The following is a 27,876-nucleotide window of genomic DNA, read 5'->3' on the forward strand; positions in this document are numbered from 1 at the left end:
TATGGGACCTCCCCATTCAGCCTGTAGTGGGTGGATGGGGAGGCTCCACTTTGCTGTCCCCTATTCAACAATTAAGTTTGAGAACAGCCTGTCATTGGCACCAACAGAAGGCTGTTTCTGAGCCTAATTGCCTCATGTGGAGGGGGAGGTCACAGCGTGGAGGGGGATTAACCCTTCCTATTCCCCACTGCAACAGTCTCATGCAAATGCACCTCATGTGTCATTTAGGACTGAAAATAGCCTTCCATTGCTGTGGGTGGGATGATTGTGGAGACTGCAGCTGATGCGTTAAGAGTAAACCCTAACCTCCCTAGTTGTAATCTCTATGAAAATCACTCATCCTCCAACACTTAGGCTTGAAAAAAAGCCTAAAATGCACTATAAAGCTTGTGTGCGTCAGCTATGGCCCCTCCCACTTTGTCCACAGCCACTTTTCATTTGGCCCACTCACCAAAGGCCTGTAGTCCTCAGAAGGCTGGTCATAAGGAAATCCAGCCCTTGAACTGAAAAACCTAAAAAAGGTTCCTAAATTCTGGAGACTTCTAGCAGACTTTCTAGCAGAAATTCTAATCCCTAAACCTTCCCTTCCCTTATGGTCTCTAATTACAGTAGGGCCCCACTCATATGGTGGGTTACATTCCAGACCCCCGCCTAAAAGCAAAACCCGCCAAAAAGTGGAACTCCGTCAATAAAATGGTGCTTGACTCCTGAAATATGCCGTAAAAGCGGAACAAGCGCCGTATAAGTGGGGCCTTACTCTAATTGAAAGCTGCCGTATTAGCAGAACGCCGAAAAGCAAGGCCCTACTGTACTTTCTACCACTTACCTAGACTTCTCCTTTGCCTACTCAACTTCTCCTCCGGCTACTCAACTGCACTTCACATAACAATTTTTGAAATTCTAAAATATTCAAGTTGTATGCATTTTCCTATATCTGCTCAATCTAGGAGTATGGATTTAAAGATTTGCATACATTGCACTTATTTTTCTGAATAAATTGTACTAATACCTGAGGAGCACAAATGTTTGTAGCCAAACAGTGGCCTGGTTCACACATCACATTAAACCATAGTTAAAAACAAAATATGATTTAATGTAGACAAGCAGCATGCTCCTGAATGCTGTGACAAAGTTCTCATGACTCTCCCCCCTCCTGCTGCTGCCACACCACCAGGAACTGATTTCCAAATCTGGGTTTGTGGTTTGTTTGTCTACAAACTAAAAGCATTAAGCAAGGCTCATTCTTGGGTTAGGGTTTGTTTGGGGGAAACACACCATAAGTCTGGTTCAAACATGACTTCTGCTTGTTTCCTGGCAGCAGGAAGGAGTAGAGCAAGAACTTTTCAGCTGCATGTGCCAGCATGCTGCTTGTTTACATTAAACCATAGTTTTAACCAGGCCAAAGTTTTACTTTAAAACTAAAAAAAGTTTGTTTGGAGAATGTATTTGCAAACTTTATTGTCAAAACAATGTACAAAAAACAGAGAGGAAGATCCTTGAAAACAATAAAAGAACAAACAATATAAGACACAGTAGGCTGGGATCATATCTCTGGAAAGGGTTGCCTAAAAATAAAGGTCTTCAACAGCCACCAAAAACCTAATAGTTGGCACCTGTCTGATATGTACCAGGAGGGAATTCGACAAGAGGGATGCTGTGATGATGGAAGACTCTACCCTGAATAACCATGAAATGGATCTCAGAAACCTTAGGCACTACCAGGAAGAGTCTCTCCTGATTAACAGTAACCAAACAGGTACAGTATGTAACCTAATCCCAAGTTGTTTAAGTCTGTTTGTAGCCTGTTGCATAAGATTGTCTCCTCCTTTTCCCCCCCAAATGGTTGATTCTGCGCTAGCCTTAGTAAAGCCAAGACTCTGGGATACCTTCTGTCAGGACCCTTTGGCTCACTCACGTACAACCTGCTGGCCTTGGGTATTTCCTATTTTGTTCCTTTTCAGTTAGCTGCTTATTTTAGCTAAATCATGGGACTTTTACTCGGCCACAGTTAACGTGCTACCATCTCAAATGCTTTGGGGGATGATATCTTGATGTTCCATTCTACTTGTGGGTATTCCCTTGTAACAACCAGGAGTTGGTCTGTGGGAAATGACCTTCTCTTTTGCAATTTCTATGCTGGAGCTCGTCCGCAAATGATTGGTCCTTTAGTGGCCAAACGACCAGGAAGATCATCTCAATTATATGTTAAATATTTGCTAGGAGATAACATGCCTTGGATATTATTGACAGTGACCAAATTTCTATTGGTGGCAGTAAAAATAAGGAAGGAATTGACCACCTGATGTTTGAAGTATTATTTCCAGCTTACTGATGTCATTTGTTATTTTGTATATAATTGAGCTGCTGTTACTATGTTACACTTTCTTTTATCTGTCCTATATTTAATATTTTGATGTACTGTGTATGGCTTGTTTCTGGTCTATTGGCCATAATAAACAGAAGTTATTATGATGTTTAGGGCTTTCTATGCCAGTACCAAACCTTCAACTTAGTCCAGTACCACACTGGCAACCAGTGCGTATCCCTAAGCAAAGGCATTGTCTTACAGTAATCCAGTCTTGAGGTTGCGTGAATGGCAACTGGTCAAGCAATTCCTGTCCAGGAACAGCTACAGCTGCTGTACCAGGTTTAAGCTTATTAAGGCACTCCTAGGCACTGAAGACACCAGGAGCCTCCAGGAGTACTTCAAACAGTGCACTTGCTCTTTGAAGGAGAATGCAACCCCATCCAGAGTAGGTAACTGACCAAACCCCAGGACATGGGGACCACTCACCCACATGGGCTCCTGCTGGGAGGAAGGGCGCGATATAAATATTATTATTATTATCTATATGAAACCATTGGGAGTAGTCATGAGAAAATAAGGAGCACAGTGTCAATACGCTGAGGACACTCAACTCTTTCTCCGTAACATTTGAATCAGGTTTGGGTGTGCAGGAGCTGGGTGCAGTTGTGGGCTGGATTAGGACCAATAAACTGAGCCTGAATCCTGATAGGATGGAAGCTCTGCGGGTGAGTGGTTCTCAGACTTGGGAAACAGTTTAGTTGCCTGTTCTGGATGGGGTGGCACTCCCTCTGAAGCAGACATGTAGCTTGGGGGTGTGTTCCTGGATCCATCTCTATCACTGGAGACCCAAGAGGCTTCCGTGGCTAGGAGTGCCTTCTGCCTGATTCACCTGGTGCAACAGCTACAACTATTCCTGTATTGGGATAGCTTAGCTATGGTAGTCCAGGCATTCATAACTGCCTGGACTACTGTTTAGATTGGTTTACTATGGAGCTTCCCTTAAGGCTGGTCTGGAAGCTGCAGCAAAGCTGCTGTGGCAGATGCCATAATGAAAGCATGTAACACCTTAGCTAAAAGCACTGCACTGGCCTCCCAAGTTTAAGGTCTTGCTATTGAAAACCTTGAACAACTTGGGACCAGCTTACTTCAGAAGGCCTTACCTTGTATACCCCTGCTCTGACACTCTGAGCCTCAGGAGACACACTCTTAGCAGTGCTTTATGCTTCTGAGGTTCATCTTATGTTCCATAAGACAGGGCATTGACTTTGGCAGCACCTGCCCTTTGGAATGCTCTTCCAATGAACATCAGGCAGGCACCTACAGTGTTGGCATTTAGGCACCTGATTAAAACTTCATCTGTTCCCTGAGGTTTTCCCTGAGGGGTGATCTAGCTATGTTGATATATTTATTTGATTTACTGATTTGTGATATATTTTTACTTTTATGAATTTAATTTTATTGTTGACTTCATGCTGTTCACTGCCATCATTATTTTTTCTTAATGTTGGCAGTATATAAATTTTTGCAAATAAATAAAAATCCTGTCTCTTCTGCAAGGATTTTCAGGCAAATAATTTCAGTTTTAATAACTGAACTACATTAATTTCATTAACATTTAAACTGTACTTGTTCATATAAAGACAAAAACCTATTACTCTTCTAGCAAGATCTCTGCACTGCATCCGACTTACAGTTGATCTTGCAGTTCCACAATGATGTACTCAAGTTGTTCCTTTTCCATTTTATGAGCCAGATCCATAGCTTCTATCTTCTGACGCAACAGCTTCTTCTGAGAGATAGATTCGGACAACTGGGTCTCTCTAAGGCGTACTAGCTCTTCTAGATAACCCTAGAAATAAACAAATCTTTATTATACTACAAAACGTGCAAACTAAGCAACATTTTTTTTTATTTTAAAAGTATTTTGGTGAGCAGTCCTGCATTTGATACTCATTGGAACCAGTGATAGGCAGCTGTTAAAAGCACATTTTTGGTAGAAACAGGGTAGAGTACCAACAATAATAAAGTTACAAAAATGCTATTTAAATCATTCTTTATCATGCTGAAAATTCTGTATACAACTTGCCTTTGCAATTGTTACAGCAAGTTGCTTTTCTAATGGAGCTAGCTACACTCAGATTATTATAATAGTTCAGCCTGACCAATGAAAACTGCAGTTGCATGAGAAGGGTGAGAAAGCTTGCATGGAGTTTTCTGTTTATATGTCTGATTTGTCTGCACAGCCACTGTGAAAATAGGATGCTGGACTAGATGGGTCTTTTGCCTGATCCAGCAGGGTTCTTCTTATGTTTTATGTTCTTACAAGACTCAGAACATCCAGGAAAGCAGAACATTCTGCAACTTTCAGAGTGTAATCTGTACATCTCCACTGCACTATTTTTTAATGTTTTAAATTTACAACCTGGGGGGGGGAGTAATTATTTTTAACAAAATACTTTGTAGTTTCAAAAAAATTGCTGATTATCTTTACTAAAATGTAGTTAAAACTGCTTTTCATTTAGTTGCAGTTAAAGTGCTTTTTAATATAGTTAGCATCCATCAGCACCTGAAGCATACATCAGTGACTGAGACATCCCAATGGTGCAGAGAGGAGATGCAGAATAAACTGTGGCATCAGCACAGATAAAGTGCCAAAGCAACTGGTTTTTTCCTCCTCCAAATCCACTGTCAGCAAGAAGGAGTGACATGCTGCAAGGAGAAACTTGACAGCAGTGCTACTGAGCCCCATTATCCAATGGCGAAGGGGGAAGGGGTAACAATCAGGGCCAATCAAATATTGCGTGGAAAGTGGGTGGGGGAGAGAAAAGAGAGAAGAGGAGAAACAAAGAAAAAATATTCCAGAAGAATCCCCAGGCCAAAAGAGAAACGCTGGAGAACAACAGAGAAATTCTACTTCCCACCGGAAGACAGAGTCTAATTCTGAGAGGCTTCTCTTCTCCTTGTGGAATACAGTCTTTGATCCTCTGACTGAAGAGAAATTAACCCTTTGCTGTCTGCTCTATTATCCCAGCCTTTTGCAGGCACTCTTCCTTTTGGTGGCTCATTCACATTGCCTTTATATGCTACCATTAACCTAATGGTGATAATTTATTCAGCAAGATTAATGTAAATGTGAAATACTCCTTGTGAGCCCCTTCTTTGTTCCCAGCAGCCATATTTCTTTTCTATCTGAAGAATGTTTTTTTTTTAAAAAAGCTACCTACAAGTTCATACCAATATGAATTTCCAGTTGTCACACACAAACATTTTTAGCTTCTTCCACCTTAATGAAGATTTTACCTTCTGCTCCAGTGTGAGACGGTATTTCTGTTCAACCCGTTTGCATTTATTGTAACAGCTGTTCTCATCCATGTTGAAAGGTGGCCCAATATTTTCTGGAGTACTGCTTTCACTGCCACTACTGCCAAGTGTCCTTAACTCTTCTTCATCACTACTGATGCTGTCGGAACTGAGGGACCAAGTTAAAAAACTAAGAACAGCTTGTTGCAAAATTCAGCCAAAAGACCTGTGCACTGTTTTAGAAATACAAGTCTTCTTTGAGGACAGCCCAAAAGTAGGGATGGTTGCAAATAAATGTACATCAGGACGCTGCAGAGAGCCTGGTGAACGGAGACTAACCAAGTTCTTCCTTGTGCCAAACACTGGAAACTCAGTATTAATAACTGCATAATTCTTCATCAAAGCATAGCATTTTGAAGAGACTGTGTAGTTAAAATATGGTTGACTATATGTTATGTATTCTTCCTTTAAAGCATCAAAACTGTAAGCTTAAGAAAGGCTCTGCCATCAGAGCCAGGGTGTAGACTTTGAACAGAAGCTTCCAGGAGGTGGTGAGCTTGTCTGTTGTCCCTCAGACTGCCTTAACAAACAAACAAAAGAAGCTTCCAAAGGGGAGAAACCTAGTGTTAGTAACCACTGCTCTGCGTGCACACCTCCCTGTGTTTCATCCACACCAGTGACAACTACCATGAGTAGGTAAGGCCCATTTCATCTGAGTAACCATTTTAAATCCTAAGATACCATTCTAAAAAAATGTATTTAATTGGTACCAAAGGAAGTGTGATTGCCCAATTACTGACATGAAATACCACAAAATGTTTAAACATTTGCTTTGAATCAGAAGTGTTTACCTAGAGAGAAGTGCTTGCTGCTAAAGTTCATCTATTGTCTTGCATGTGGAGAAAGAGGTAACACTCTTGAAAATGTCTGGTATGGGGCAACAGGGTCCTTGCCATGGGGTGAGGCTTTGCCCTTCACTTTCAGGAGTGCCATTTCTGTTTCCTTCCATGCAAGAAAATGTAGACAGCAATTATTTTTAAAAATATTTCAAAATTATTATTTATTGCCTTTCACATTTCTCAAAGAGATATGCATAATAAAAACAGATAAAGACACTGATAAAAACCACACAGAAAACACCACCAGATCAACTAAAAAACAATAAGAGGAAGCACCTATGGCAGAGACCTGCTCCTCGAGCTAGAAAAGCTGGTTAGAACAAAAATGTCTTCAATTGTTTCTGGAAAGTGCAGATAGTGGGTGCCTGTCTTATCTTGATAGAAATTAGCACTGTAACACTCCCTCATGCTATTTTCCATTTTTTTAAAAAAAGGCCAAAAAAGGATTGCGGAGCTAACTTAAAGATATGGGGCAGGTGGGCGGGGAAGGAAACAGCATGATAAGACGGCCCTGAAAAGGTAATGCGGAAGATGTTCCAAGTGGCAATGGTCACCTGACTGATCTCAGCACACACATCAAAATGTTGCCCTTGTAAAAAGATGAGAATTCTGCTAAAGCCATCTACACCTACAGAGATTGCTCTACTCTTCAGTTCTAAAACAGCCAGATATTCTGCAGTCTGAGAAATGATGCAAGAACAGAGGGGAACACACAGGAGGAGGATAATTAGATAATACTGTCATGTAGATACACATGGGTATAGAGGAAAAGATTATAAGCAGCAAGGTTAGAGAGGAATGAAATGGAAAAAATTCAGGCTGAGACAACAACATTAAAGCTTAAATGTATGTATAATTATCAGTGCAGCATTGATGACGACACAGACATTTTAGCACTGGCAAACTTTCTGCAATTTTACATACATTTACATTTTAATGTAATTGTTTTTTGCAAACTACATTTTCGCCCTCTACATTCATGCCAACTTAGGATAACACTTCCTGCTTCTGATGAACAGCACCACCGTCCATGAAAGTTTATACCATAATAAATTTGTTAAAGACTTTAAAAGGCACCATAAGACTCTAGATTACCTACTGGGAAATTCTTAGAATAATAAACAATTTGTATCTTGGCTCTGTAGTTGCAGACACAACCTGTTAACAGCGGAACAAAAAAGCAGGGGTGGCCCTACCATTAGACAGGATGGAGCATATAAACATATGAAACTGCCTTTTACCAAGTCAAATTATTGGTACTGTCTACACCAGGGATGGGGAAACTGGCTCTCCAGACATCATCACTACAACTCCCATGTTCCCTGATCACTAGTCATGCTGACTGGAGCTGATGGGAGTTCGAATCAATATAAGAAGGTCCCTAGGTTCCCTAGGTTCCCCATCCCTGGTCTACAGACGGACTGACAATGGCCCTCAAAATATCTGAAGATGTCAGTTCCAACCCAAGATTCTTTAACATGAGATGTCAGCGGCTGAACCTGAGACTTTGCAAGTGCAAAGCATGCACTCTTCCAATAAGCTATGACCTCATCCAGATGGACCCATTAAATGTTAGAAAGTTGCCAATTTTTTATTTTTATTCTCCCTACCATGTGGGAGTGCCATTTGTATTTTCTGGCTCAGACTGCAAAATGCCCTGAGCTATTTCAGAAAGAAAGAGAGCTAGTGGGAACATGTGGAAGAGTCATTGTATACATACATACATACATACATACATACATGTTTGTGTGTGTGTGTGTGTGTGTAAAATGACTCTTCCAATATATATATATATTGGAAAAGTCATTTTACACACACAGAGAGAGAGAGAGAGAGCTTGGCCGATCTTCCTCCCCACTTAGCCTGACTGCAAGCAGAAGAGGGGAACAAAAAGGCACTTCCCCACAGAAACATGTTGGGGGTCCAAAACAGCAACACTCAACTGTGGAGGACTTGCACATCGGGATAGGCAAAAAGAATAAGTCTGAGGTGAATCATGGTGGACACTAGATGTACCAGTGCAGAGTTGACTCAAGGGGGGGAGCCTATGGTTATTTACTCCACACATTTCACTCCAACAAGAGGCAGTGATGGCTACCAACTTGGATGGATTTAAAAGAGGATTAGACAAATTCACAGAGGAAAAAGGTATTGGCGGCTACTAGCCCTGATGGCTATATGCTCTACCTCCATAGGCAGAGGCAGTATGCTTGCAAATACCAGTTGCTGAAAACCACAGCAGTGTGGGAAGTGTACTCTGCACTCAGGTCTTACTTCTGGGTTTCCCATAGGCCAGTGGTTGGCCACTGTGAAAACAGGGTGCTGGACTAGATGGGCCACTGTCCTGATCCAGCAGGCTCTTCTTAAGTTCACAATACCCCAATTCAACCCAGACAATGCTCAGGACAAAGGCTGTTTACATCAGCCAAGACAAATTCTTATGCTATACAATTGTTGCTTGGTTTTGAATTTTCTTCCTGCTTGATTTGTCTGTTATCACTACAGTGCATTTCTACTTCCAGCTTCTCATATGCCTACTATATCTACATTTTCTTTTTAGTACAAAGCATTTCAGTTCCACTATTTTGTCATTATATGTTAATGTGAGAAGCTTCAAACACCTACACATACATGCCTCCCCAAGTGTTTGTGTGAGCGCAATCTTTTGCATTACCTTTTGGTTTCTTTCTGTATGTCTGTTGACAAGATCCATTTCTACTCTGAGGACATCAAATATTTACATAATCTCCTGTAAGGTAGGAGGCAACCCAAATCAAATGCTCCCCAGCTCCTGTCCACTTTTCTCTACAAGCTGGTTTAAAAGCTGCTCTGCTAGCTTTCTGATGTTAAGTGACAGTAGTTGGATTCCATTATTGGTCAAGTGGAGCCTGTCTTATATAAATGCATCTAATCCCAAAATGTGTAAACATTCATACAACTATGCTCTAAAAGTGTAAGCTTCAGGGCATTCTAGAATTTCAAACTTGACTCCTTTCCAGCTTAGACATTAATACAGCAAGAATAAGTGTGGGAAGACAAAAAAAGATGACCACAATCAACAATGTTTTAAGTAATAAATAAATGTAAAGCTAGTCTGGTGTAAAGCTAAAGTTTGAAGCCAAGAAGAAATTTTGAGTACAAAAAAATGTACCTTTGGGTGAACTTCAGGTACGGTGTGTAGTCTATCACAGCTGGATAACTGCCATCCAAACCCTCTCCCTTGAGGCAGAAGCTGATCCAATGCAAGAAACCAATAACCATGTTAAATCAAGAACATTAGATGGTAGTGACTCAATAATCACTGGATATAATTTGATTTTCTCTAACAGATATAGCAACAATTTTCCATGAATGAAAATGACTTGTGTCAATTTAAAATTTAGTTATCAACTGTTACACTAGCAAGCAAAATATCATTTTTACACAATCTTATTTTACACATATTGACTTTGTATGCACCAAGACAGAATTCTTGTGATATTTTATATGAAAGTGTGGTCTATAATTCTTACTATATAAGATAAGCCATCATGATGTCACACAGCATGACATTGGGAATGGGAAGCAGCAGCAAAGCTTAGCGAGCAGGTGAGCTATGCAGCAGTGGTGGCAACAGCCTTGGCAGGTGGGTGGGAGGCCAGCAGCAGTGGCAATGGCCTTAATGGATGGGAGGCTGGCAATAGCAGCCTTGGCCTGGATGGGCAGGAGGCTGGCAGTAGCCTTGGCAGCTGACTTGAAAACCACAGGCTGCGTCAGCCTAGGTGGGTGAGAGGCTGGCAGCAGCAGCTGCCTCAGTGGAAGCCTAGGCCAGTGTGCATGTGTGTGAGTCCCTGTGTGCATGCACACCTGGGGGCGTTCGGAGGTGCCTGAGCTGTGCGATGACTCCCATTTGTGAGTGTGAACATGAGACAGAGAGAGTGTCCCTGTGTGTGAGTCCCCATGTGCGTTTGGGGGTGCATGCATGTGTGTGTCTGCATGTGTTTGGGGGTACCTGGTCTGTATGTGCATGTCTATGTTTGGGAGTGCCTGTGTTTGGTGTGAGGGTGGCGAATGAAGCTAGCAGGGGGGCTCTCCCCCCTAGTCAAATAAAATTCAGCACAATTATTTGAAGAAAGGGAGTGCAAATACTTGATTTTACTTCTCTCTAAAAGGTAAAACTGAAGAGATATTAGTGGGAAACAATTTATAACTGCCTTATAATATCAAAAGATCCTCCGTGGCGCAGAGTGGTAAGTGGCGGTAACGCAGCTGTAGCTCTGCTCACGGCCGGAGTTCGATTCCAACGAAAGGAGGAAGTCGAATCTCCGGTAAAAGGGGTCGAGGTCCACTCAGCCTTCCATCCATCCATGGTCGGTAAAATGGGTACCTGGCATATGCTGGGGGGGGGGTAAAGAAAGGCCGGGGATGGAACTGGCAATCCCACCCCATATATATGGTCTGCCTAGTAAACCTCGCAAGACGTCACCCTAAGAGTCGGAAACGACTCGCACTACAAGTGCAGGGACACCTTTACTTTTATAATATCAAAGTGGCTACTGTTACTATGAAGGGAAGAGTGGCAGAAGAAAAGCCTTAGAGAATATGGATTGATTTGATAATTACACTGAATTCTGACTTAGCACTCCATGAACCAGTCTGCATGAGCCTCAGGCCTGCACACACACCCTCCCTTTTCTTCCTTTGATGCAGCCACAAGGAAATCTGAAATTGACTTCCAGCTTTAAAATTAACCACAGCTCCCTATTATCACCAAAACTGGGGGAACTGTAGCTAGTTCAGAGAAGCAAGGATCAAAACTATGGTTGTTTGTGGACTACTGTTTAAATTAGTAACCATAGTTCCCCAACTTTAGATGTAACCAAGAGCTGTTTAAAACTGAAAAGCAGATGCTTCCAATCTCCTCCTTGCAACAGTGCCAGAGGAGAACAGAGCATGAGCCTGACGCTTGTGAAGGTTCACATAATACTAAATCATAGCTTAGTATTACATCTGATGCTAATAGTATCAATTACCATTTTTAGCCTGGTAAATCTAGACTGCCCTCCCTTCCTCCCATGACGTTCATCAAACCTAACTTCCTGAATCTGAGAGGTGGTGCATGCTGAGCAAGCAGCTCTGATGTCTAAGAGCAAGGAAAAATTCTTGAAGCACAGCCCAACTTTCACAACTTATATGCTCTATACAACTCAAAACAGAATGAACATTTTCTATGCAACAGACTAGATTTAATACAGGATAAAAGTTTTAGCTTGAGATTTGGGGGCAAATATCACCAAAACATTTGAAGACTAATCCTTTAATGATATAAGACAAAATAGGCTTATGAACTTTAAGAATTATTCACAGTGACCAAATTTTATAAGCTCCCCCCACTTCCCAATAATTTTACCACAGAAAATTATTTAAATCCCCATGAATACCTGAAATCAATGGCATTAAGGCCCAGCAGCATGCCAGCTAACATGTTTGCTTCTTCTCCCAATACAATTGCTGCATCTTCATAGAATCTTCTAGAAGAATAATTTCCAGTTCAAATATATTCTCTGCCACTTTACCTAACATGCCAACTATGCAAGTTAGAGACAAACTAAACAACTAGTATTGGCAAGCAGCAATACGTTTACAAAATTAACACAACTACTTTATTCAATATTACAATTTAAATCTATATTTTTCAGAATACTGTAAAATCTTGTCTGGGAAATGTGTTCAGAGTTGAGGTATTCACCTGTAAGTATAATTTTCTATTTAAGGCTTCATAATCTAGCTAGTAACTTGGTAGCAGTTCTCTGTTAATTTCCAAGCACAACACTAAATTTAAGCATACATTAGGAAACTGCTGCTCTCGCTCTCTCTTGTAAAGAATGTTCTCTTCTGATTGCTGATCAACAGATATTAAAACAGGCACACAAGTGTTAAAATCTGTTTAAACACATAAACTGTCTGAATACTAAGTCAAATGTTACTCTGAAATAATATTGTATTAATGAGCATGTGCTAGATTTCAATATTCTATCACCATATGAAGATATACAAATGTCTTCACTTTTATTAAAAATGTTTAAAAGTTGTAATTTGATAACGTTTGAACAAGTGTTGAAGTAGTAAGAGAATTATGCTGAAGAAACTTTGAAATACATTTTAACATTCAGTTAAACAAAGAAAATTAAAACCTGGTTGTTTTGAAGTCTCTCAAAGCTGTGGAAATATATTCAGACAAGTGCTTTTCCATAAGCGCTACTCTAATCCAAGCTCTTCCCTGAAAAAGAAGCGGCCATGAATTAGGTATTATTAAATTGAACAAATGAATGCAATTTCTACCTCTGTAAATCAATCAAGCTAACAGAAGTAAGATGTGGTGTCACATCTACACATACGCATATATATAAAAGCACATACTCAGAAGTATAAGCAATTCTTACAGAATATTCTGGTGGATCCTTGGCACAATCATGAACCAAAATAGAGACAATAGTCAGGAAATCAGAAGAAGGCTAGGACTGGGGAGGGCAGCTATGAGAGAACTAGAAAAGGTCCTCAAATGCAAAGATGTACCACTGAACACTAAAGTCAGGATCATTCAGACCATGGTATTCCTGATCTTTATGTATGGATGTAAAAGTCGGACAGTGAAAAAAAAGCAGATAAGAGAAAAATCAAGATAAATAATTGGGTGTTAGAAATCAGAACTTTACCCCAGAAGCTAAAATGATGAAACTGAGGTTATCATACTTTGGACACATAATGAGAAGACATGATTCACTAGAAAAGACAATAATGCTGGGGAAAACAGAAGGGGAACAAAGAGGAAGGCCAAACAAGAGATGGATTGATTCCACAAAGGAAGCCACAGACCTGAACTTACAAGATCTAAACAGGGAGATTTATAACAGATGCTATTGGAGGTCACTGATTCATAGGGTCAAAACTGACTTGAAGGAACATAACATTCTGGTCGATTTTTTTTAAAGCAATCGCTTTGGAATTCTAGTTACATGAGTGGCAACATACAATGAAAGCACAGAGGAATGAAGACTTCCTCCCAGTCAGCCAAGCCAGATGACAGGTGAACTCTTATCATTGGTATCTTACACTCACACATGCCACAAAAAGCCCATTCACGCATCCAGCTTACATCCTGCATTCTTCTCCATAACCACAAACCCATCCCTATATACATTTACATAATGGAAAACTCTATTCATAGAGTCACCATAAATTGGGATCAACTCGAAGGCAGTCCCATCCATCCCACATATACTCAAATATAAAAATATAAATAAAAGGTAGCTGTGGTGGCCCATAAGAAAAATTCCAATAAACCACACTAGGCAATATCTTTATTAGACCAACCAAATCCATATATACCAGCCTGTCTTCACATGAAGCAGGATGAGGTGGCAGAATGGATTATATCATTAAGACTGCAGGTAGAGAATCACACTCTGAATCCTTTCCATTAGAAAGAAATACTTTGTAAGTAGAACCAAACTTGCCACCAAAAAGGCTTGAATTTATTATTATTATTTACATTTGAATACTGCACCATAGCCAAAGCTCTCTGGGCGGTTTACAACAATTAAAAACAAATATACAAATTTAAAAACACATGCTAAAATGCCTGGGAGAACAGGAAAGTCTTGACCTAGCGCTGAAAAGATAACAGTGTTGGCGCTAGGCACACCTCATCAACAACATCATTCCATAATTTGGGGGCCACCACTGAGAAAGCCCTCTCCCTTGTTGCCAGACTCACAGCTTCCCTCGGACTAGGCACCCAGAGGAGGGCCTTGGATGTTGAGTGTAGTGTACAGGTGGGTTCATGTCAGGAGAGGCATTCCATCAGGTATTGTGGTCCCAAGCCGTATAAGGCTTTATAGGTTAAAACCAGCACTTTGAATTGAGCTCGGAAACATTCAGGCAGCCAATGCAAGCAGGCCAGAATTGGTTTTATATGTTTGAACCGTCTGGTCCCTGTTACCAATCTGGCTGCTGCATTTTGCACAAGCTGCAGTTTCCAAACCGTCTTCAAAGGCAGCCCCATGTAGAGCGCATTGCAGTAATCTAACTTGGAGGTTACCAGAGCATGGACAACTGAAGCCAGGTTATCCCTGTCCAGATACGGGAGTAGCTGGAATAGAGTGCTGGTTCTACTTGCAACAAAAGGAGGTGGTAAAATGGACTTACTGTGTCAGATTGCAAATGAGAAATCTTTATTGAATACTCCTTCCCATAAAAACTCCCTGCCAATGTAGATCAGTCCGCATCCAGCTACCTACAAACCTATCCTTCCTTTTCTTACACACACCAACATGTGATGAAGGTGAGCAAAGTCCATCAAAGCTTATGCCATAATTCCCCTCACTGGATGGCCACTCACCACTGCAAGGGCAGAAAGCTTGTGCATGCATTTACCAATATAAAATGCTTAACAGCAGCAGATGAAGCACAGGGACATCAACTATACATGTTGTGAATTACAGTGCTTAAAAATGAATTGTCTTCTCACCTTAGCTCTTGAAGAACTGACATTTTCCATATTTTCAATGCTGCAGATACAGTTATGTGAAACCTTGCGACAAGCCACTTTAATATAATCCCAGAAGCTACGAGGGCTTTCATAGCCAAACCAAGTGATTTGACCTGAACCAGATATCAGGAAGAGAAGAAACCATTAAAATGAATATATGTACATTATAAAATGCCTGTAAGCAATGTGTATATTTCTTTGTGGGGACAGCATCACAGGAGTTCTGCAAAGCCTTTATGATAGCATGGTACACCATTTGTATTTGAACTAAACAATGATAATTAAGTTTTATAGTTAAAAAAGATGATTAAACTACCTCACTTTTTTTCTTTTAATGAATTGGCTGCTTTTGGAATCTATATACATGTGGCTTTTCACAATGTCTCCAAACCTGGTGCATATGTTGCCTCCTAGGTTCCAAGACATTGCCACCTTGTGCATCTATGCCTCCTGATGCCAGGACAGGATTCCATTCCCAGCCTATTTTGACCAGGATGTGGATTGGACAAGATCTCCAGCCACCTATTCACACCTTCCACTCTCTTTGATTAAGAGTGATGGGTAAAACTGGGAGGCAATATTTTTCTAATATTGAAAACAGCCAATAAATTATTCACAGAAAAGAATGTTAGTTTCCCCAGCTCAAAAACAGGATACAAGCCCGAATAAACAAACAGAACCTCAATAGTAACATATCTATAAAGGATATATCTGCAGTGCCCCATCCATATACTGCAGAAAGCCCACAGGAAGATACTATTAAAGTGCTAATTGTTTGTAGCAGTAAGTGAAATAAAAATTTCAAAATGTGTAGCTACATTAGTTTGTTGCAACAAAAAGAACAGTCTTATATCATCTTAAAATCAAGTTTATTATGGCATGAACTTTTGTGGACGAGGCCACTACAGTGACTTGGCTGACATCTGCAATAACTCTGGAAATCAAGGCCTCTTTGGACAAGAAGGTATATCAGGGTTATCTCCACTTCTTGACGTTTGATCTGGCTCGGCACACTGGAAAATGGCTTGATTAATAGAAATACATAAATAATTGTTAAATAATTAACAAGCACTTGTGAGGGCTCTGTAGAGCCCAACACAGACCCTATTTCCTGACCAGGAGACACAGCTGGTCTGGGAGTTGGGAGCCCCTTAAGGGTAGAGACATCACCTGAAAAGTTGCCCCTGCTTCTTGCAAAGGACTTCAAATGTCCTCCTTGTTCTCCCAGAGAAAGACATGAGTGCCCTGAGAAGGGCTTTTTCAATTGTGGCCTATGGAACTCCCTTCCAAATGATCTCCGCCAGGCCCCCTCTACAATGAGTTTCCGCCGGGCCGTGAAGACCTGGCTCTTCAGGCAGGCCTTTGGGGTGGGCTAGATTTTAACATCATTGCTTTTAGATTTTAATGTTATTGTATTGATGTGTCATTTTGTGCTATTTTGCTTATTTTGTATGTCACCCAGAGTGACTGGTTAGCCAGCCAGATGGGCGACTAAGAAATCCAATAAATAATAAATAATTATAATAATAAATGAGAACCAACATCAGATCCCATGAAGGGAAATGGAAGATGGGACAGTGCAGCCCCCAAAGGAAAAAGCTTCATATGGGCAGAGGGTGCAAAAACCTGCATCTCACAACAATTTATTTATTTTATTTATACCCCGCCTTTTTCTCACCATAGAAAACCAAAGTGGCGTACATGTGGTACCCAGGTGGTCTCCCATTCAGGCACTGACTAAACCCAGACCTGCTTGGCTTCAGCAAGGTGGTGGCCTCATGCACCTTCTGACCATAGCCTGGGACATACTGTTGCTCTCAAGCACAATCCCTGACAGGGCTGTGGAGTCAGAGTCAGAGTTGTGGAGTCGGAGTAGGGAGCAATTTTGGGTGGAGTCGGAGTCGGGAGCAATTTTGGGTGGAGTCGGAGTCGGTAGAAATGTACCAACTCTGACTTCCAAATAAATTTTGATTGACAAGAAGCAATTTTGGGTGGAGTCAGAGTCGGACAGTGGGAAAATAGAGGAATCGGAGTCGGAGTCGAAGGTTTGGCGTACCGACTCCACAGCCCTGATCCCTGATAAGGCCAGTGAGAATATAAAACCTTGCAGCCAAATGTTTGCAATCCCTGTGCCCAGAACTGATCTGCAGGAGATGAGAGAAACTTGCTCTGTCATGCTCCTTCAGATCTGCCTCTGTGGACAAGGGCATGGTACTTCATCCTCTGAACAGGACGGGGGTCAAGGAAACCGAGATGCTGCAGGCTACCTACTCACCATGCAGCCATCCAAGAGAACCAGTGCAGCTGTGGCCAGGTAAAGCTGCCTACCTTTAAATAAATGAAAGCAGCAAGGGGAAATACAAAACAATAATAGATAAAAAGAAAAAGGAGAAGTGAAAGTAGAGCTAAAGAAAAGGTAGGTTTCCCAGGGCTCTGAAACTAAGCAAGAGCCAAAAAGTCCTACTCCTTCCGATTAGAGCTTCCAAGAACGGAGAAGGAACTCCTGTCTAGAAGGGGACATTTAAATTGTTGGCCCTGCCTTCTGAGTAAAGAAAGAGGAATTAAGCTTTCAGAAGGAAAACTTGTGCATCTCATTTCAGAGATGGTTTAATTAATTTAAATTTGAGATACACAGAATCTTCAGAGTTCTTTATGATGAAGATGTAACAATTAAACCAGCCTAAACCTCATTTATATTTGTAATGAATAAGCAGATGGTCTACTACCATAAAATATACAGAAACCAGAACTTATTTACCCTTGAGTCGATGGCTTAGAATCTGTTCCAGAATGGCTGCAAAATTGTTGAATTCAGGAGAAGAATCATCAATTGTTTCAAAACAAGAACGATCAATCAGTGTCTTGATAGAAAGTCTAGGACAGAAAACACATGAGCATGATTTATGTTTAGATATAACGCATGCTAGATTGCATAGTATTTTAGGGAAGTGTATCCCTTGACTTTAGCTCACATTTCTCCACTGAAGTTTGGAGCTCTCAGTAATCTAAAACAAATTCTTTAGCATTCAACAGTATCTGAAAATTTGGTAGTGGATTTTTTTCACTATTGTATGCCATCATAGTATGCAAAAATTTATTATTCCACGGCCAGTCAAGCAACTGATCTGTGCTTTTTCAAAGTAGTATGATTGCTCTGTTAAGAGGTTTGTATTACTATGAATAATATCCAGATTTAATACTTCTGATTATCCAAAGTATTGAACAGAAATGTTTGAAAGCAAGCCTCTCAGTCAACAAATATCACCAGGATATTACCTCAAGTAGCTGAAAAAGCTTTGGATCATACCAAATGAAACACTTACAGAATCAGAAACTCACACTATTAGTTTCTTCCCCCCCCCAATATATTTTTATTTTTCAGTTTAGGTGACAAAATGAACAGTACAACACCACCTCCAGACCTTATAAGGAGAGGAGTCTGGACAAACCTCCCGAGTACAACTGAGATAAACAATTGATTCAATACTCACACACACACAAAAGAAAAGAGAGAAAGGTGGTGGGAGAACCTCCAAGTGGACATAACCAATATTCAGATTTAAGGAGAGGAGAGGAGAGGAGAGGAGGATCTCAAAACAAGAGCAGCCCCACATCCCTGAACAGTAACATTCAATATCTGGGGATATGATCAGACAAAAAGAGTCTTGGCCCTGTGGGGGACGATGAGTACAACCAAGTATCTTCAAATTTGTCAGTTCGTCCTCTGCATTGTTTACTGCATTGAGTATGAAGTGCAAAGTTCCAGATCTTTGTCCACCAACCCTCTATTGTGAAGGGAGAGCTGTGATTCCAATGATGTGCTATTTCCATTTTAGCCTCAGCTAAGAGAAATACAATCAAAATCTTATGAGATACCTGGAGCATATCTTCCAGAAATTTGGACAGCAATGCCAACATGGGATCAAGTGGAAAGATTTGGTTAATGATCACCAACATTTCCTGAAAAACTTGAATCCAAAATATTTGAACTACAGGGCAAGTCTACCACATGTAGAAAAGTTCCCACCTCATGACAACCTCTCCAACAAACGTTCTAGAACTCAACATTTATCCTACTCAATTTTACCTGTGTAAAATGCCATTGTAAAATAATTTTGAACATGGACTCAATTCTTGCAGAAAATCTGGACAGGTGGTTTACTCCATATTGATTGCTAAACCTTGTCCTCAATTTCTGTTCCCAGATCTGCTTCCCACATCTCCTTCAAAGTTATTAAGTAGTTTCTGAAAAATGTACATCCACCTTAATATCCCTAGCTTTAGCCTCCAGCTCTTCTTATTGATTTGGTTATTCATAGCATGTATCCCACCATAATGAAAATATGTGTAGCAGTTATACAGAACAAAAATGAAACTGCAAAGAGGCTTTGTACTCCTCTACAATCCCTGCTTAAAGAACAATGTATTCCACATTTAGGGTGAAATCCTATAGTCACTGACCTGGAAGTTTAGTCCCACTGAAAATAAGATTTACGTCCAAGTAGACATGTATGGCATTGTATTATAAATCTCACACTATTAAGAAGAGTTAAGAACCTACAGTTGTAATCCTAAACACGAAATGAAAAATGAAATGTTTTTTAAAATGTTCCAGTTCTTTTCAGGGCCTTGACATTCCCAGTTAAAACCTTAGAAGATCAAGATTCTAAACTGCATGGGAAGCCTAGACAAGCACATAGGACTTCCTGCCACAAAACCTCCTTCTCAGTATGTGGAAGGTGATGAAGTTGATAGTGGAGATGCAACAGAGGGAGAGGGGCCAATGCACTTGCCTCAATTTCTCCCTCACATGATGGTAATTGTGTGCAATGGTAATTGCATGGTATCCACCACACAATTTGCCAAAAATCATTTTTGTTAGCTATTAAACTCTTTGAAATGGTAACACTGATAAAGTTAAACCCCACATATGTGGATACCCACTAGTTCCCTCCCCCTCAAAAAACCCAAATTACTTCATCCATTTCACTAGTTATACTACAGATTCTTCCTGGAACAGCTGTTGTACATTGCTGCATTTACTCAACTGGAGAATCACAGCTATTGGTGCTGTCAGGCTGGGCACTCAGCCTCACTGTATCAGAACTGGACTGCAGATGCTGCACATACAGCACTGTACTTAATTGCTCCAATTGGAAAAATATAATGGAAAGTTGTGCTTGTACGTGCGTCTGGCAGGACAGAAAACTATCATATGGAGAAGCAGGGATGAGGCTATGCTTGATTGCCTAAAGACCATTTTGACTGCTACAAATGAGCAAGCAAGTGCATAATTGCAAGGCTTTGCTAGAACAGAATCAGTGTAAAATTTAAAAAATGAGGAACTGAGTCTACGCTGCGAAGCTCTTTTTTTAAAAAAAATCACATATTGGGAACAAGTGTGCACCTCATTTCCCTCTTACAGCAGAAAAAGAGAGAGCATTAGCATCCCTTGATACATTAAAAATGTGTTGAATTCTCACCCAAGCTAAAAACAGAATACAAAGTGACACAAATCTGGAGAATGACAGTAGAACGGGACATGGAGAGGACCATCAGTTGAACTCTGTGAGAAATGACAGCGTTGTGAAGTTAAAGTTACCCACAATATTATTTCAAGACTCAGGGCATACTTTTTTACCCACTCATATTTTGATACGACAATGAGTCTCAATTAACACAAAAAAACTCTCCAAAGACAGTTCTAGATAATGAAATCTTGGGGGTTTTCTGACTAGAAATAATCAATTAACATACTCTAATGCATAAAAATCTATTATGTGATGTTCCTAGAACACAAAGCTCAATGAAAGGCAATTTCAACTAGAATGGATCAACAGAGTTCTAGTTTTACTGTAATAGTGTGTCTGCCTTTGAAAAAAGGAAGAAATACTTTTACCTGTGCAGGGTTCCATACACTTGCTATCACACATAACTAAATAACTGGTGCCTGAATATTCAACACTAGTATAACAGGGAACTGAGATCTTGGATCAGATGAATCTGGCATTGACATTTACATATGCAGATGTCTGCATGTTTATATGTAATGCTGAGCATGTGAAACCTCATGCTAGTAAATTAATAAATGTTTAAATCATAGATACCACCACATTTAAACTAAGTCTTCCTGCTTGTAATATACAATAAATTAATAATAGATGCTTTATTGTTTATTAGTGCACTCTACAATATCACAAAGACAGTGAATGCTCAGCCAAGCTATCTAACTCACACATTATCTAGAAGCCAGTTGGCACTTTATGAAACTTACTATTTGATTTCACATAGGCTTCCCAAATCAAGAAAAATGGAAACTACCATAAATGCTGTGAAAAACAAGTTACAAGGATATTATTTGTATAGTATTTGCACAATTCAGTGGCAAAACCCAGATTAAGAGCCAGTGTGGTATAGGGCTTAAAATGTTGGACTAGGAGACCATGGTTCAAATCTCCACTCGGCTATGAATCTTGCTGCATGACATTGGGCCAGTCACAGTCTCTCAGCCTAATCAAGGTTGTTGTAAGGATAATAAGGAGAGGGAGGAGAAACACGTATGCCACCTTGAGCTCCTTGGAATAAAGATGGGATATAAACGTAATAAACGAACAAATGTCCTACCCATAAGTTTAGGACAATGTAAGTATCAGAAGAAACAAAATGTACATTTCAGGACAGTCTTACTTTCCAGCCCTTAAGCATGAGAATATTTTCTAAGATGCTTTGAGAGACTCTCAGGACTGGGGACGGTGGGTAATTTTGCAACAACTGAGCATGCATGTAAGCTCTGCAGCTGTTCACTTGTTCGCTAACCCAGTGAGCCAATTGCTTTCATTGCAAGCACAAACAATCTATACTGTTTTTTTGTTTTTTATGAACTTAGTACTGTTTTCAAATGCAGCATATATTTAACAATGATGTCTTGTGTGTTACTCTGTTTGTTGTCATTGTTTTGGAGCTATCCTGCTGATTGACATGATGATAAACATTCATTGTTTTGTTTTTTTATCTTGTCTCTCTACCTATATAGCTCTCCATTGCATGACTGGGGTGTGTGGGTGAAGGTAGCAGTGTTCAATGGCATGAGTAGCTTTATAAATAAATAAGCAAATGCATTTTAAAATAAACAATGATTTGCTGAGTTTCTCAGAGTCACAGTATCATACACTGCTGAACAAAACAAGTCATTCTGAAGTTTTCTTTAGTCTCATCTCTCATCATCAATTTATCACAAACTGCTTTCACTTATTTTAATGCTGTTTATATTAATAAATAAGTTGAAGCTAAGTACAATTTGTAAAGAAAAAAGATTCCTTTTTTAAAGAAAAGGATTTTTACAAACAAATGGTGTTTCATTTGAACATCGTTTTATTTTTATTTGAAAAAACATATTTGTTATAAAAATGTTTACTTTATATAGATGATTTATTGATTTCATTTCCCTCTTGTCTATGAGTTTTCAATCATCTTTCTGTTAGCTTCAGCCATAGTATTAATCCATGCAGTAATGGTCAAAATGATTTTCCCCCTCCAAGGAAAAAGTAAATAAAGCAAGCTTTACAACCCCTTTTGGCAATGTTTCCCCCCATGGGAGATATCTTGCTGATGATCTATGTCATTCCCACACAGACAATGATTTTAATCTTTTTTTTGTTATCCGCCACCCTGGGGCAAATGACTACTTGATGATGGGCAATCAATAACAGTTGCAGTACTGTAACTAGCAAAAATGATAGGAATGTAACAATATCCATTATGTAAGAAGAAATCACACCATCATCAGGAGAATCGAAAAAGCTAACGTTATTTTCGCAAATCACCACAGTGGGCTGAGATCATACAAATTTAACCAAATGTGAACTGCTACAAGTTTGTGTAACAATAACACAATTAAAAGATAAACCAGTACAGAACAGCGATCCCCATTTCTACTCAGGGCTGTAAAGCAGAAATTTGTTCATTCTAAACAAACAAAGCAAATAATTTCACCTTATTACAGAAGCAGCAACATACATGTATTTTTCCTTAGAGATAAATTCTGCATAATATTAAACGGACATAGGAATACCATCAAGAAATGTTTCTCTTTGTACTTTGCCACTTCTGCTAACCCTAGCTTTCTCTACCCTCCCCATCTCCCAACATCACTAAGTAATTTTCACTATACTTGCCTAATACACAACACTAAAACTAAAGATATATTACACATATTATAATCACTTCTGGGCCTCTTTGCGTTAAAAATTGCTACTTGAGCAGCAATTATACATTCCTTGTTTTGTTGTAGCCAGCGCTGTAACATACAACACACTCTTCAGTGGAAGCATTGGTAACTACTTCTCTGTTAATACAAAATTATTTAGTGACATTCCCTTCACTAATTAGTGAAAATTTCACTGATAAGCAGTTTTTTTAAAAAAGAGAGAAAGAAACATGGACCTAAAAACATTTTTTTAAGAAAAAGCATACCATTCCTCTAGACCAGCCTTTCCCAACCAGTGTGCCTCCAGATGTTGTTGGACCACAACTCCCATCAGCCTCAGCCAGCATTGCCAATTGTCAGGAAAGATGGGAGTTGTGGTCCAACAACACCTGGAGGCACACTGGTTGGGAAAGGCTGCTCTAGACACTAAGATGATATTGTACTACACATTGGTATAGCAAAACTGATGGCATTCTTAATTATACACAGAGCAACATGTTTAGAACATGTTGCGGACAACAGGCCACAAACACAGCAGTGGTTAATTAATAAACTATAACATGCCAGGACTTATATCTGTCTACTGCCCTAAAAGCATATAGGTATATAGGGTTTTGCAATGATTATTCATTGGTGAAGCTAAGACACACTGCTGGTGTTGGAATACTATTCTGTTAGTGAAGGGACTGTCACACTTTGATAGGCAAGGAAGAGACTGATCATTCCTTTCTTTTCTCCAGTTCCATTACACACCTGCATTTACCATGCCCACTCCATACCATCAGACCAACACTGAGCCCATTGCTCTGGACAAGACGACTGACAGGGCCAATTCATCTTTTCCACACCTAACCATTCCCCTATTCCCCTCAACCAAATAATTCCAAATAAAAAAGGAAATAAGGAATGGTCTCTGCTCTTCCAACCCATGCATGGAGAAATGGGGGAGGGGGAGAAAGCCTCTGCAAATACAGCCCAGGGCAGGGGGAAGGAGGAGGGGTCAAGGCATATTACTCTTTCCTCGGCAATTCTGGACCATCACAGAACACATGGTATTTCCACTGGTGGCCAGGCAGGTTCTCCCCCACAGCAACCTTGTTCGTAAGTGCAGTGCTTTAATTTTGCCCATAGAAATAAATGGCAGCCATTTATTGATATGCCCTCAGGGATCCCAAGGTCTGGAGAGAAGGGAAATTGTTGCCTTACCTCAACTATATCTTAAATTTCAGCCTATATATGTGCCCTGTGAAATCCAGCCAACTTCTGTTTCCACAGACTCAAAGCTTCACATTCATAGTCCCAATCTGAGACTTACTAGAGTTCTGGTAGAATGTTAGGAACAGAGCATTACAGAAAGAGTATGTATATATGTTAGGAAGTGGCTGATAACAATGGACCAGTAAAGTGCCCATCATTATTCAAGATGGAGGGTGGAGGGCTTGTATATTGCTAGGCTCCCTGATGAGATACAGTGTCACACAATGGTTCAGTGAAAGCTATGCCATCCAGTGTCACACATTTTTTGCCTTTACCATAACAGTGCCACAAGAACAGCCCTTTATCTCTCCTCAATGGAATGAATGAAGCCATTCATTTATATAGGAAAACCACATAGACATGAGAGCTAAGCCTGCCACAGCAGCTGCAGTAAAGGGCAGGTTTTGCCTCCCCCCCAGTAAAAGCTCATCCTCTTTAGCATCACACCTGCTCCCTTCTGCAGAGACCTACTCTGTGTTTTCTTAGTCGCATTAGTAGAACCCATGACATTGCACATCACTGTCCCTCCATAACCTTTAAGGCTGTATAGTGACACTCAGCACAGGCTGCTGTAGAGCTGACACCTAGTTCAAATATAACTCTGAGCTGCAAAGCAAAGAGAGCATATTCCATATAGTTAGTACTGGGGCAACTGCAAACTCATGGCTTAGTCTATGAAAATTTCCCAGTTAGCATTCACAGAAACCCAAAAGCACCTGAAGGGGACAAAATTGGACCAGCTGGAACTCACCCATCCACCTAACTGACAAATGCCCTAACACAGATCTTACACTAATGTAAGAAATTCTCACACAACCCCACTCATCACATCTAACAGCACATATGCAAATGGCCTTAGCAATTCACAGATCTGAAAGGAGGAAGAACAGAAAGCGTTATCTTGCACAGATGCTGGAGAGGCAGCATAAGGAAGGTGCATTTGCAGGGGAGCCGGGGAGAGAGAGAAGACAGAAGGGGAGGAGATAAGCAGAGGAACTCCCTATTCTGGGCACACACGAAGTCTTTCTATTCTAAACAGAGATCAGTTACCCCTGAACATGCTTTCACACACACACCACCGGTGTTGCAGTTAAAAGGCAGGGTGGTGTAAAGAGTAGAACTCTCCCCAACACTATCCACATGCCTTGGACTGGAGAACTTAAGATTCCTTAGGTGCTAACAACTGCGAGAACGGCATTACAAGGGGCTGAGAAGTAACAGTAAGGCTGCAATCTTAAACGCATTTGCTGTGTCTACTGGGAAAACCCCATTAAACACGGCGGGGTTTATTTAACGTGGGATTTGCACGGCACGCATTGCAGAGTAGGACCACCAATTGTGCAGGATTATATACATATACATACATACATACACACACACACACAGAGAGAGAGAGAGAGAGAGAGAGAGAGAGGTGTAAGGGCGTGTGCGGCGAGCCACCTCCGGAGCCAATTCACCTGCAGACGGTGATGAGATTCCGCCTCTCGACTGTGGCGTTGCGGGAATGGACGCTTCTCCTCCGAGAGGAGGCGTTGAGTCCCCCGATATTGAACGACGCCATCTCGCAGCGAAGGGCAAAGCAGGTGCCCGCGGGGGTCTGACGGCGCCTTTGTTTCAGAGGATGGAGGGGGGGGGGAGGCGACGCCACTACTACTGCCGCCGCCGCTTCTTTCCCCCTCCCCAGTTACCGCCTCAAGAGACAGTGGAGGAGAAACCCGGCAACCTCTATTAGGCACCCAACGGAGGTAGCACAATTGGACATGAGGTCACGACGGAGGCGGTCCCTTCGCCCTCCTCAGTGTTAGCCTTCTAACAGCTGAGTCGCTGCTGCACCTCAGAAACCGCCTCAGCAGTACCAGCAGCCAGGACTGCAAAGCATCTGCTTCGCTAGCCAATGGCAAGGCAGAAGGGGCGTGGGGAGGGGCGCGACGGGCCCTAAGGCTGGCCTCTGCTTTTGAGGAGGAGCTCGCGGGTTCTCTCATAACAGAAGCAACTGTCCACTTGAGCACAGAAGGGCGAGGAGCAAACAAATCCCTCGGCGAAAGGGCAAGGGACTGGACGATGTGGAGGCGAGGAGGATGATAACGGGGTGAGAGGAGAAAGGAGAGGCGCGTGGGGGCGGAGCTCTGACCTTGTTCGCTTCCAAGTCACGCTGCTTTATTGCTGAGACATTATTCGTGAATAATGCCAGCCAGGGAGTAGCACCCTTAGCGTGTTACAGCTCAAGAACAAAACAAAAGCACAGGCTAAAAGATGAAACGGGTGTGGCATAATAGTTTTTAGGCTAAAGCCTACTTCATCAAATAACCAGTTACCATTTGGCAGAGTCCCCGCCCCCCATAATACCTATGTGTGCATACAAACATCAGCCCTGGATTAACTATTAAGCAAAATAAGCACGTTCTTAGGGCACCAAGGGAAGGGGAAAACCACAGAGTTTTTCCCCCTAGCTATCATGCCCTTAACTCTCAACTCTTTCATTGCCACACTCAACTTTAGTCGATTTTTTTTGTAATTCTCCTTATCTGCTGTGTTCGACTTTATTCTGAATTGTTAAAAAGCCATTTTCTTTGGTATGGTGAGTGACTGAAGTTTAAAGGTGTCAGACATAGACCTAGAGTTCAGTATGTTTGACTGTCTTACCAACGTTTTTCTGCATGAATTTCAGTGTTTTCTAATAATTATAAATATATATGATCCATATTCTTTTGTGGCTTTTAAAATTTTTGCTTCTGTATTTTCAGGCCCCAAGATGAAACGTGTTCAATTAAGTGGTGCACAAAAGAGAAAACTCATATGTGCGCCATAAGTTCAGTGTAACAAAAACTGTAAAAACCATATTCAGTCATGCTGAACTTTATAAAATAATTTTAGAAGACAAAATGGAGTGTGTTTCCAAATGTAGACATTTCCAAATGTAGGGGGTCGGAGGGGAACCGATGGGGCACGTAGCGGTGGCACCAGCGAGGGTGAGGGACCTTTGCAAGAGGAACTACAGCTGTTGAAAGGAGGACCCCCCCAGGACGGAGCACACGGAGTACATGGCGAAAATGGCAGCCAGCAAAAGAGAGATGTTATCAGCAATGGAGACAGGAGCCCAGGGAGCCCCATCCATCCAAGGCCCCCTGGTATCGAAGGAAGGGGGAACAAGAGGAAGTGAAGGGGAACTCAGCGATGTCATCGCGGAGAATGAAGGACCACCAAGGGGTGAGTTCCAGCCCTAGCAAGCCCCCCCCCCGGTCAGGGTCCGTGGGAGGAACAGGAGGCAGCAGAGACAGTACAGCAGCACCAACATCAACAGCCCACAGGGCCCCATCCGCACAAGAAACCCCAGCACCAGGGGTGGGAGGTCGGAGGGAAAGCGAAGGGGTGTCCT

The 27,876-nt window shown here is 41.2% G+C and overlaps 1 protein-coding gene across 8 annotated transcripts in view; it reads right to left on the minus strand.

The window, feature by feature from the left end:
* RUNDC3B (RUN domain containing 3B) overlaps nt 1-26,421 on the minus strand; it is an 81,608-nt gene extending 55,187 nt beyond the window's left edge. For 2 of the 8 annotated variants that reach the window (XR_009758246.1, XM_061587673.1), the window contains exons 1-8: nt 25,958-26,418; nt 17,796-17,911; nt 15,017-15,150; nt 12,681-12,766; nt 11,928-12,017; nt 9,659-9,739; nt 5,609-5,777; nt 4,000-4,157 (exon numbers count right to left, since the gene is read on the minus strand). Coding sequence is in view for 7 of the 8 variants with exons in the window: in XM_061587673.1 (XP_061443657.1) it covers nt 4,000-4,157; nt 5,609-5,777; nt 9,659-9,739; nt 11,928-12,017; nt 12,681-12,766; nt 15,017-15,150; nt 17,796-17,911; nt 25,958-26,061 (938 nt within the window). In the remaining variant the exon portion in view is untranslated. Of the gene's footprint in view, nt 1-3,999; nt 4,158-5,608; nt 5,778-9,658; nt 9,740-11,927; nt 12,018-12,680; nt 12,767-15,016; nt 15,151-17,795; nt 17,912-25,957 lie in introns of all 8 variants that reach the window. The other 6 variants (XM_061587674.1, XM_061587676.1, XM_061587675.1 and 3 more) reach the window with 6 other exon arrangements.
* Between the last annotated feature and the right edge of the window lie 1,455 nt (nt 26,422-27,876).

This window comes from Rhineura floridana, chromosome 10, assembly GCF_030035675.1.
Source record: "Rhineura floridana isolate rRhiFlo1 chromosome 10, rRhiFlo1.hap2, whole genome shotgun sequence".
NCBI classification, from domain to species: Eukaryota; Metazoa; Chordata; class Lepidosauria; order Squamata; family Rhineuridae; genus Rhineura; species Rhineura floridana.